General features: G+C 52.0%; 1 protein-coding gene across 5 annotated transcripts in view; it reads left to right on the forward strand.

The window, feature by feature from the left end:
* The window catches only part of WDR37 (WD repeat domain 37), a 215,128-nt gene that overhangs the window by 95,460 nt on the left and 107,065 nt on the right, over positions 1-12,603 (forward strand). For 2 of the 5 annotated variants that reach the window (XM_016962540.3, XM_016962539.4), the window contains exon 14: positions 9,744-10,179. In XM_016962540.3, coding sequence (XP_016818029.1) covers positions 9,744-9,923 — 180 coding nt within the window. In that variant the 3' untranslated portion in view covers positions 9,924-10,179. Of the gene's footprint in view, positions 1-9,743; positions 10,180-12,603 lie in introns of those variants that run through there. The other 3 variants (XM_054660641.2, XM_063781288.1, XM_063781291.1) reach the window with 2 other exon arrangements.

The raw sequence follows: 12,603 nt of genomic DNA on the forward strand, positions 1-12,603 counted from the left end.
TGCGTGTGCTGCTGAGCATGGAGGGCCAACGGATCCACATGTGACAAGTGGAGCGCTGAGGTGGGCCTGGGCACTTTGTGGTGAAATTTGCAAAGGTCTATGAGACAAGAGGGAGCCCTGGGGAAGAGGCCCTGGAGCACCAGGTGTCCTAGAGGGAGGGTCAGAGATGGAGGCTGATGGTCACAGGAGAGAGGAAGAGGGCAGAGTGAGGAAGGATGGGGAAGAAGAGGAGAAGATGGGGTGGACCAGCCGAGTCCGTGAAGGCCGAGGTGGGCGTGCAGCATCATTTTCTACCTTCACAAAATGTTCTCTATGAGAAGCACCAGTAGAGCAGTGAGGCTGTATCCTGAGAGCAGCATTGGGCTCTCTTAGTTATTCACAAAGGCTTGGACCCGGAGGGACTGAGTCCACAGAGCTCCTCCACGATTCCTCATTTCCTCCCGGGCGCTGGAGCCTGGTGAGCCAGGCGTGGTCACAACCCCTGGGATGAGTCAGTAAATCTGGGGCTTCCCACATCCATCTGTGGCATGGAGGGAGCCATCTCTGGACACTACCAGAATGTGGTCAAGAACCCAAAAGCCTCATGAGCAGGGGTGTGGTGGGGAGACAAGAATTAATACTGCCTTTATCAACCACTCCATCATGCATCAGGTAGCACCATTTACACCTCGTCCGGAGAACGCAGCCTTGTGGCTTGTTTGCAAAGAACAGTGCTTGTCCTGTAAGTCAGAGCCTCAAAGAATGAGTTGATTTCAGGTTCTGAAATATTTCTTATGTTTTGGTTCAGGAGTTTTAGTGAAATAAAAGATGGATCTAGTTTGAACTGGTTCAGCAGGTAATCACAAGTTGAGCTGATTCATCTAGAAAAAAGATGACTTTCTGGGCTCTTTCATTCTTTAGTTTGGTTCACAGCCTCGTTAGACATTAACAGAGGAACTAGTGAGGGTTATTGTGAATAGGAGCGTGTGTAACCTGTGTGGCATGCAGCCTTCTCAGCTAAACATGGACCTCAACGCCCTTCCTACCATAGCAGCCACAAGCCAGAAACATCAGCCACTGTCTCTGGAGAGCGCCTGGCTGTTTGGGTCTCATCTGTCTCCAAGATTTGATGGGTGATTCACTCAAGTACCAGTGCTGTTCACGAGAGCCTTCCAGGCGGGGGGTGTTGTGCAGCTTCTACGTGTGTAAGACTAGGGCCCAGGACTGCACCCGGCATTGACCTACAGTTATTTTTTGTTTTGTTTTATTTTATTTTTTTGAGACAGGGTCTCACTGTCACCCAGGCTGGAGTGCAGTGGCACAATCTCAGCTCACTGCAACCTCTGCCTCCTGGGTTCAAGCAATTCTCCTGCCTCACCCTCCCGAGTAGCTGGGATTACAGGCGCCTGCCACCAGGCCCAGCTAATTTTTGTATTTTTAGTAGAGACGGAGTTTCACCGTGTTGGCCAGGCTGGTCTGGAACTCCTGACCTCAGGTGATCTGCCCACCTGGGCCTCCCAAAGTGCTGGGATTACAGGCGTGAGCCACTGCGCCCGGCCTGACCCACAGTTGATGGTGGACCATGGGCTTTGATGCGTCAGTCTGGTTTCACCATTGGAATTGCAGAAACTTTTATCTGGAGATGTGAACGGAAAAGGGGTTGAGTGTTCTGAGAGCCTTCTGCACGGGAGCAGCTCTAGTCTCAGTCCATATTCCACGGCTGACCACAGAACCTGCCAAGAGCTGTCCTCGGGAGCAGCAGGCGTCCAGCGTATCCTGCCGCCGCCTGACCCAGAAACTCCATGATTTTATGTCCTTTATCAAGCAGACAGAATTCTCCATGGTTGCTGTTGTTTAAAAGCTATGGCTCCTGATTAAAAAGTCATGAGCATGCCGTTAGCAGAGCTGAGCCCTCAGTTTAGGGAGCTGAGGATCAAGCATCTGATGTCCATGCAGGAGGCAGGGCGTTCCCCAGATCCGAGGGGTTCAGATGCAGGACAGCCCAGCAGAGCGAGAGGATGTGTGCCCCACGGCACACAGGAGGCAGGGGGTTCCCCAGATCCGAGGGGTTCAGACGCTGGACGGCCCAGCAGAGCCAGACGACATGTGCCCCACGGCACACCGAAGTGAACCACAGAGCAATGACTCTGAGACAGAACTATGAGGAAGAGGCAGAAGCTTCTTAACTCAGTCTCTCCTGGAATCCAACTTAAGAAGAGCCCTGCCCGGCCTGCACTCACCGTCAGCGCACTCCCACACGTGCACACAGGGGTAGACAGTCACGGCTTCTGCACTGGATAACTGACGCCTTGCAGAGAAGCGACTGAGCTCACAGACCCACTTGGAGACGTTAAACGTTGGCTTGGGCAGAGAATGGATCAGGAGCTCCTGACCACCCCAGTTCGATTCTCCAAACCTCTGAGAGTAGGCATTTGTGCTGACTGGCAGTATCCAGGGGGCCGACATCTGTTGCCTGCAAGGATTGAGTAGGAAGCTGGACAGCTTTCAAGTACATCTAACAGTCATGGCAAGTCTAATGCTGGTAAATGGTGCAGAATCAATCATGCAGTCCAGTTTTGATACAGTTCTAAAACCTCATATTCCTGACTAAGGAAGCCAGAGGTAAAGGGACAATGGTCTCTTTCTTCCCCTGAAGTTATTTCTGTTAGCTGGTAAACCAGAGACCACATGAGAAAGAGAAGAAACAGGTTTTCTCGGAGGTCTTTCCGGTGTGCAAGGCCTGCCTAGACAAAATATGGTTCAAACTCCGCCAAAAATGTTCATAGAAGACACATTTGAGATCATTTGTTTTCTTCCTGCCTTTCTGGGAAAAAAAGAATTGCTTTGTTTTGTGAATATATGTACACATTAGGTATAAAAAAACACGTAGGCTTTGGTTTGTATTCAAAGACTTCCAGTGAAACTGCGATAGTCCAAATTGCACCGTGTTGTTTTTCAAGGAAACACTCAGTACAGCCACGCAGCCTGTGCAGGGCGACATCGTAGGGGCCTGGGGTGGGAAAGAGCAACACCACCGCACACTCCCACCCCACTGGTGTCTCTGTCCCTCCCACGGGCCCTGCCCGCCTGACTCAGACAAGGGCCAGCCTCAGTTCTGGCTGGAAAGAAGTCAGCCGTTCCCTCCCCATGTCTCCAGGTGCCTTCTCAGTCCTCCTGCACAACTTCGTTCTGTCTTTTCTCTCTTCTGTGCTGTTCTGTTTCCCATTGTTCTAATCGCTCCCCTTTTCTCTTCCCCAGGGCTCTGGCTCTCCAGGTCCCCCTCTGGCCTCTGTCACTCTCATTTGTCTCCCTTGCCTGCACTCGCTGGATTCTCACAATTCATCCCACACGGAGCACCTGATGGCCTTCCTGCCAGCGTCAGGGAGCAGGGCAGGGGCGCGAAACCCTGGGAAAGTGAATGGAAGCTCCCGGGGGACTGCCCAACATGCGCCTTTGCAGATCTTCAAAGACGCTCGCCAGTGATGCCAGGACGAAACACTTTGCAAACTTCTCTTCTAAGAACAAACCTTCACCAGACATTATCTTTAGTTAAAAAGCCAGTATTTTAACTTTTTCTACCTATTGATTTTCTATCTATCGATAGCTTCTTATCAGGACAGTGTCCTGAGCAGTACAGGAAAATCTGTACTTATACAGGATATTATAGAATTTTCTGAGAAATAGGAAAATCTATTTATTGGCGAAAGCTGCTGTGTGAGTTTCCTGGGGCTGCTGTCACCAACACAGACTCAGAGGCTGAACACAGGTTTGTTATTTCACAGTCCGTGGGTTAGAGTCCGATGCGGTGTCCACTCAGTGATAGCCGGGCCCCTTCTGGCAGCTCTGGGGAGACGCCATTTCCCTTCCAGCCTCCGGGACCCCCTTGGAGGTCCCTCCCCATCCTCACAGCCACAGATGGCCCCACCTACCCCATCCTTCCCTTGTCCAGTCTCCCTCTGCCTCTTCTGCCGGCTTCCATGTAAGGGCCCTTGAGGTTACATGGGGTACACCCAGATGATCCAGGACAGCCTCCCTATTTCAAGGTCAGCTGAGTAGCTACCTCCTTTCCCTGAAGCTTTAATCCCTCACCATGGAGTGTTACGCAGTTGCAGGGCCTGGGATGGGGATGAGGATGTTTTTGAGGGACTATGACTGCCTACCACAGCTGGTATAAATCTTAGATTACACTGAAATAAATTCCTTTTCATGACCAGCATATGAACCAAACTAATCATATAATGTTTGAAAAGATCACTGTAGCTTTAAATTCTTTTATGTACTTATAACATGTTAACATCTGCTAGGCTTTGTAATAACTCTTTCGTCTTCAACCATTCTCTAAAAATGTGTTTTCTAGCCTGTATTAGCTCTCTTTTTTTCTCTCCAAACCAGATAACAGTTGTTTAGCAGGAGAAGCCTTTCTCTGGGTCTCAATTTCCGTGTCTCTAAAATGAGATTTTTAGACTTCCTGCCAATTTGTCATAAACATCAGAGTGATAAAATATGGTCTCTGTTGCAAAGAAATTTGCAATATTTAAGGGGAGATAAGAGATCTCCCCAAATGTTGAGAAATTTTGCAAGATTGCTTATATTTTTATTTGACCTTCTCTTTATAGAAATATCAGTGTTGAAGGGCGTGTAGTTCATATCCAAGAATTTACCTACAAATGTTAGCCTAGGTCAGGACCTGCCTTTTCTAGGAAGGCCTGAGCTGTCTTTGGAGTGGGTGTCGGTGCAGGCCGGGGAGCTGGAGGAAGTGGGCTTCACCTGGCTGTGTTCATACTTTGCTGCAGCAGCTGCGTGGTTATCGGGTTGTTTGGGAGTTTCGCAGTTTCTAGTTCTTCCTGAGGCATTGTGTGGGATTCCATCTCATCCCCACGCAGTGTGACATTCGGGAACCAGACAAGCTGTCTGTTGGGTTAGAAGGCGCCCAGGGGAAGATCCATGGACAACCCTTCACCTGGAGATTTAAAATCTACAATAAAGAAAGCATCTTGAGGCCCCTGAGATGCGTACCTGGTTTTATGGCCAGAGCAGCGTCCGCATCTCCCTCTCTCTCCGTTGGCTCTCCCGCGATGAGTGCCTCCTCATCTCATGGGGGCCCTCCTTCTGCCCCCAGCCGCATGGCCTCTTTTCGATTCTTCTCTGTAACCTGCTATGGTTTCTGCAGAGGCGCCCCACCTGCCTGCCATGGAGGGCCCTTCCTGCCTCCCCTCTGATCCTGTCAGGAGAGGCCTGGAGCTTGTCAGTCACTTATGCCCTTTCCTGTCCTGCGTCCGAGTCATCAGCTTGGGTCTCCAGCTACCCTGGGGATGTGGAGTGTTGGGGACAAGGACAGGGCTGCCTGACCCCAGCCACCCTCAGGCTCTGCCCCATGTCCCAGGGCAGGCTGGGTTCTGTGGCTGTGCCCCCTGGGCCCTGTATCCCCAGTGCAGGCTAGGCTCTGTGGCTGTGGCCCCTCGGTCCCGTGTCCCCAGGGCTGGGCTCTGTGGCTATGCCTCCCGGGCCCCCCCCAGCACTGCACGGTGCTGTCGTTGGCTTGTCAGGGCCGTGATGCTGTTTGCTTTGAAACATGCCCATCAACAGCCTCTGTTAAAACTGCCCAGGCTTTCGATGCCCCGATTGAAGGAGCCCGCAGGCCTGCCTGAGCCTCATTCGTTAACCTTTTCCACGCTGTTTAGAAGCACAGAGAGACTCATCAGCTCAGTGGCGAGGGTTTTGTTTCTGAGCCTGAGAAGCATGTTTGCTGCTGCATCTGATTTCCTTCAATAAACTTGAGATCACGTGATGGTGAGACGGGTGAGGGACTCCAAGCAGGGTCTGGAGAAGAGGTGACTGTCACGCAGCACTGATGGCAATGCTCACGCTGCACACGTGTCCTCAGTGGGTCCGTGTGGTTGCGTGTTCTCCTGTGCGAAGGGAGCCACCTTTAGAGGGCCCCATGGCTGTTTGTGTGGACACCTTCTAGAGTAAGAGGAAAAGGCCCCTGGGGTCTGTGATGCGCATCTGAGGAACAGGGCTTCCCAGGGGCAGGGGTCCTAGGAGGTCATCTTCTCGCTCCTCTTTTTCTTTCTCTTCTCACTTTGCTCTCAAGGTCAGGGGCACTGGGGGGTGCAGCCACGTCTTCACAGCCCTGTTGTGGGGGCGGCCTTGGGTGGAAGAGGCCGCGTGGGTGCTGTAGCCAGCCGAGGGTCCCATCCCATCACCGCCCTCGAGTGACCACAGCAATCAGCACACACCCCAAAAGCACCCTGACAGTCACTACCAGCAAAACACACTCGAGAGAGGGTTTTGCATCACGACACGCTCACCACGGAGGCGAACGGCTCCCGAGTGATCCCGTGTGTGTGTGTGCAGCATGTGTGCACCTGAGAGAAACAGACAGGGAGAGAGACAGAGACAGGCAGGGAGAGACGGCGATAGGGAGAGACAGAGAGAGACAGGAAAGACAGACAGAGTGAGATAGTAAGATACAGAGAGAGAGACGGACAGGGAGAGACAGGTAGGGAAGGACAGAGAGACAGGGAGAGACAGGGACAGAGAGAGATGGGGAGAGACAGAGAGGCAGAGACAGACAGGGAGAGAGACAGGGACAGTAAGAAATAGAGATAGAGACAGGGAGAGACATCTAACTCTAAATGTGGCAGAGGCTGGTGGGTGTGATCAGGGTCGGGGGCATGTGGGGGGTGGCGAGCAGAGGTGCTGGGGTCTGTGTGGGAAGTGAACGACTTACCAAGCTCAAAGGCAGGAATGGAAGATCCCCTGTATGGAGAGGCCGCTGTTGACTTGCAGGTTGACAGCTGACTCCTTCTTTTTCACCTGCCACAGCCCCCGTATAGGGACCAATCAAAATTTTTTCACTGAAACATGTGCAGGCAATCATGGGGAGAGGAAATGGCCATTCGGGGGTGGGGGGAGACTTGGAGAAAACCAGGCAGAGCTCTTGGGTTTTGAAGCATAGGGGAGCTTCCTAGGCTTTTGAGAGGAGGACCAGTGCGTTGCAGTTATTTCTGAGGAAGGACCATCTTCACCGGCTCATCCAGGATGGAGGGTGGAGGAGAAGCTGTCACGGCCAAGGGACTGAGGAGATGCTCGTGATGCCACCTCAGGATTCTGCAGAACCTGGCCTCGAACTGAACTCGGGAGAGAAAGAATCAATGATGACTGCAAAATTTTGAGAGTGGAGAACCGAGGAAGAAGGAATTGAAAAGTAAAAAAGGGAAAAAAAAGATGATTGAGTTCAGTTTTCCAAATGTCAGATTTCCAATCTGTGTGGGACGTGGCTAACGTTTCCTCCCACAGTCATCGAAAGCAGGGTCGCCTTTGGCTGGCGCGGCGTGAGGGCCGCACCGGGGCAACAGAGAGAGTGGCCCGCTCAATGCCACGTGACCTGCACAGCCACAGGGTTCCATTTCCTTCACGTTTTTTTTCCTTTCTTTCCTTCCTTCCTTATCTCCCTCCCTCCCTTCCCTTTTCCTCCCTCCCTCCCTTTCTCTCTTTTCCTCCCCTTCCTTTCCTTTTCCTTCCTTTCTCTCCTCCCCTCTCTTCTTTTCTTTCTTGGAGTCTCACTCTATTGCCCAGGCTGGAGTGCAATGACACGATCTCTGCTCACTGCAACCTCCACCTCCTGGGGTCAAGCGATTCTCCTACCTCAGCCTCCCGAGTAGCTGGGATTACAGGTGCATGCCACCATGCCCAGCTAATTTTTGTATTTTTAATAGAGATGGGGTTTCACCATGCTGGCCAGGCTGGTCTCGAACTCCTGACCTCGTGATCCGCCTGCCTCAGCCTCCTAAAGTGCTGGGATTACAGGTGTGAGCCACCGCGCCCAGCCTCCTTCACTTTTTTTCAAAAGCGAGAGCACCCTCATGTACACTGGGAGCTCACTTGAGCACCTTGGTGCTTCACCAGTGAAGGAGGGCTTGGGAGCCGCTTTGACCGTCATTAAAATAGCATTTCAATGATAATACATAAAAAATGTAGTAATATGAAAACTGAAAAACTCCAGTGATGTTTCAAAGCAATGCAGTTTTAAAAAACCAATTCAATCCATTAACCAAAATAAACTTGGGGGAAACAACGCATTTTCTATGCTGGCAAGCAGATGTCCAAGACTGCGTCTGTCTGGGGTGAAAATGCAGGTTGCATCCTGTAGGAAGCCAGCATGGGGACGGGCTGCTCACCTCCCAGGGCGGCAAGGCAGCTGCTGACTCCAGCAGGCCTTGAAACCTCCCCTGCAAACGTAAGAGCATCGTCTCAGGCAGCGCGGCCGCCAAGGTCTCACTGTATCATTCCAAAGCGGGCGAATTTCGAAACATCCAGCTGCTGGCAGCAATAGCAGAACCCACCATGAGGCTCCAGGCATTCGGATGCCGCCAGCGAGGCCAGCAAGCCCACCTTTCCCTGAGCTGCAGTTCGGCTTTCTTCCTCCACAAGCAGGGACGTGTCTTCAGGAACCCACTGGAGGAGACAAGGGGCCTCCGTGGTCTCAGCCCTCGCTTTGCGCATGGGCTCTGGCCTCGGCACCCGGGCATCTCCATCCTCCCGAGGGCAGTCGGAGGCTGAATGTCTTCAACAGGAGCACAGGCAGGAGAGAGAGAGCTCAGATGTGCTCAAGGCCGGGGTCCACCCCTGTTCTCCTGTGAGAGGGAGGCTGTGATAATCCAGGAGACAACATCAAAGCGCTGTTTTCCAACACGCTGGCCTGCGCGCCCTATGCTTTATGTAGATAAGGGATGGCGCAAGCACAGTCCTGCTCGCCACAGGCTTTATGCAGATGAGGGATGACGCAGGCACAGGCCTGTGCGCCGCAGGCTTTATGCGGATGAGGGATGACGCCAGGCACAGGTCTGGGCGCCTCACGCGCTTTATGCGGATGACGGATGACCACGCACAGGCCTGCTCGCGGCACGCTTTATGCAGATGAGGGATGACGCAGGCACAGGCCTGTGCTCCGCACGCTTTATGCAGATGAGGGATGACGCAGGCACAGGCCTGAGCGTCGCACGCTTTGCGTAGATGAGGGATGGCGCAGGCGCAGGCCTGCGCGCCACGCGCTTTACGTAGATGAGGGCTGGCGCAGGCGTAGATGAGGGCTGGCGCAGGCGCAGGCCTGCGCGCCTCACGCTTTATGTACATGAGGGATGACGCAGGCACAGGAATTGGCACAACCTGAAGTCAGCTCTGCAGCTTTCCAAGGTATGAATGCCCGGGGAGCCAGCGCAGACCCCACCACACCCCACTGGGCCCAGTGTCCCTGGAAAAGGACATTTCAGCTGAGCTAGGAAGGCTGAGAACAGTTTCCAAAGATACCTGTGATTCTGGTCTCCATTTGTGTCCCAAATGAAATCGAGTGAAATGAAATATATATATATATAGTTTTTGAGGTTTTGACAGACCCTAAGTCATAGTAGTTTAAAGAAGACAAAAACTGTTTTCCTCCCCAATGTGAAACTGTTTTAATTAGTTAGGATTAGTTTCAATGGTGAATGATAGAAAACCCCAAATAATAGAGGCCAAAACCCTTGCCATTCGGAGTGTCGTCAGCATTTCAGCAGGAGATGATGTAAGTCACAAGCCCAGGCTCTCTGGTCAGAACTTGCATTTTGACAAGATCTGCAGGTGACTTATAGGCATGCTAAGCTTTGAAATAAAAGGGGGGTTTACTTCTCTCTCATATTTAAGTCTGGAAATGATCTCCCAACACTCAGTATTTGCCCCAGGAAGTCAGCAAGCCAGGATTTTTTTTTTTTTTCATTTTCCAGCTTCGTTCTGTGTGTCCTGTACTCAACAGTCATCTCATGCTGCAGGGTGGCTGCGTGTGCTCCGTACATCACACCCATATTTCAGGTAGGGACGGTTCCCGGAGGGTGCTCAGCACCATGCCGACTACTGCTGGCTGGCACGTTCGCACGTGGCCATGTCAGCTCCAAGGAGGATGCTGACATCCTGCTGGCTGGCACGTTCGCACGTGTCCATGTTAGCTGCGAGGGCCATGCCGACATCCTGCTGGCTGGCACTTCCACAGGTGGCCATGTTAGCTGAGAGGGCGATGCCAACATCTTGCTGGCTGGCACGTTTGCACGTGGCCATGTTAGCTGCGAGGACAATGCTTCTGCAACTTTCGGTTTCTCCCTTTTCATCCTCCCACCCTTGACTGTTTTTCCCTGGGAGCAAATGCCTAATAAATTACCTGCACTCAAATCTTTGGCTCAGAGACTTTCTGAGAGAACCCAAGCCGAGGCAGACAATGAAATCAACACTACCAGCCACTTAGTTGCCAGCTAGGTGGAGAGTGGGCTGCTCTTCCAAGATGCTTTTCAGCCTCTGAAGGCTCATTTCCAGAAGGTCCTGTCTATCTGGGCTGCTTGCTTCCAGAGCAATTGCATCTGGCTGGATAGCTAATGAGCGATAAGGCCTGCAAACCTCAAGCCACATCTTTAAAGATGAGGGCTCTGATGTTCCACAGTGTGGGACGTTACTGGGGTCCAGCCAGTTATGTTCTGGGAGCTGCCTGAATGAAAATCAATTTGTTATTTTAGTTGGTTGGCTTGTTTAAAAAAAATTAAATAACAAGAAATAAGAAAAAACATGCAATGGCTTTGAGGTAGAACAGAAAATCCAGTGAGCCCTCTCTGTGCCTCTGGCAGAAGAAACTGTGAAGATTTGCATTTAGAAAAACGCCTCCTCAACTTTGGCGGCACCTGATGGTTCATGGTTCCTGAAATCAGAAAATGCTAGAGCCTTGGTTCTTTTTTTTTTTCTTTTTTTTGATGGAGTCTCACTCTGTCACCAGCCTGGAGTGCAGTGGTGTGATCTCGGCTCACTGCAACCTCCACCTCCTGGGTTCAAGTGATTCTCCTGCCTCAGCCTCCCGAGTAGCTGGGACTACAGGCGCCCGCCACCATACCTGGCTGATTTTTGCATTTTTAGTAGAGACGGGGTTTCACCATGTTGGCCAGGATGGTCTCGATCTCTTGACCTCGTGATCCACCCGCCTTGGCCTCCCAAAGTGCTGGGATTACAGGCGTGAGCCACTGTGCGAGCCTTGGTTCTATGCGAGTATTTCGGAGACAATTAGACAAACATCCCACAGCCCCATTTTGAAGCCTGGCATTGTGTTGGCTGCAGTGAATTCTGGGGGTGGAGGTGGCTGGAGGGAAAGAGTTGGGAGTCTTGTTTTGTGTTTCCTGGAGGAGTTTTGGGTTTTTCGGGATAATATGTGCTTGCAGGTGCAGCAGGAGTAGCGTTCCCATTTCTCACGGCAGTTCAGTCCCTGAGCAGATGGGAGAGGTGAAATAGAAACACACATTACAGAAGGGACATGCTTTCTTAAGGGCACGGGGACCGTGACACATTGCTTTGATGAACGGTGATGGAGTCACACATGGGGAAATTCAACATGGACACACCAGCCTCACTATTGAGACATCTGTGTTGTATGGGAGCTAATGGCTTTGAATGAGCCCATATTCATTTTTCTAGCAGTTTTGATACTAACATAAAGAGAGAATGTGTGTGGACAGAGGAGGCTGTCCTGCACGGACTCTGGGTGTACTTTGTGCCAGTGACATTTTGTTCCAGAGTGATTTTGCTTGTTCCATTTTTTCTGAAAGGAAAGCATCCCCACAGTTTTGGGTACTGCTGTTTGTCTCATGCCACATGTGAGGATTTGTGGGGTCCACAGTCTGCGACTGTGCTGTCCAGCATCGATTCCATTCACACTGGTTCTTACTTTCAAAGTCTATTCTGTTACAGGGAGAAGACTGCACATATAACGCAGCTCTGCATGGAACACCTTCCTCCTGGAGGGGAGGCTTCCTAGAGGTGTGGCGTTGCCCTCCGTCTTGAACAGGCTGTGAGCCGTTTTGTCATTTGGGGTTTCTAGATGCAAATAGCAGAAGCTGCTGGCCAATTACCAAAGGGAACGTGCTGTTAGGATATCAGGGCCTGGGAGCTGCAGCAATGTGGGCTGACAGCAGAGAGCTAAGGCACTTTCCGAGGTGAGGAGCTGGACTGCTATGCTGGAGACAGCTGGGCAGAAGCAGTTAGCAGGGCATTTCCTTGTGTCCTTATCTCAAGAGTCACAGTTTCAGGAGTGAGCATCTCAGAGGTCAGGGTTCATTCACATGCCACCTCCCTTCTCACTGTGTCATTGGGGAGGGGCCTGTCTGGACCCTCTGGCTCCTGTGACAAGAAATGGTCCCATCAAGTCATCCAAGGGCTTGGAAGCCTCCCAAGGAAAGCAGGAGGGGTGGGTGCTGAGCAGCATCCAGCAGCAAAGGTAGGCTCCAGCCCTGCAGGTGTGGCTGCGCCATCCCAGGGAACGTGCCCCAGCAAGTGCTGGTGCTGCTCTCATTACAGGTGGCGCTTCCTCACCTCTTGCCCTCTGGACCCACGGCAGGCACTTTCCAGGGCACATCACGTGGGCGTGCGGTCTGGCTGCTGGGTCCACGCGGGTTCTCAATCATGACCTGGCTTGTAAGCTCTTTCCACAGTCGGATAAATGAAGCCGTCGGGGAAGTATCCGCAAACTCTTACAGTGAGTATGTGATAATGACACACGTGTGGCCCTTCTAAGACCTCCGCTAGGCGTCATCAGTGACTGTGCTCATGAGCGCGGAC

The sequence above is a fragment of the Pan troglodytes genome, chromosome 8, assembly GCF_028858775.2.
Source record: "Pan troglodytes isolate AG18354 chromosome 8, NHGRI_mPanTro3-v2.0_pri, whole genome shotgun sequence".
Classification (NCBI taxonomy): Eukaryota; Metazoa; Chordata; class Mammalia; order Primates; family Hominidae; genus Pan; species Pan troglodytes.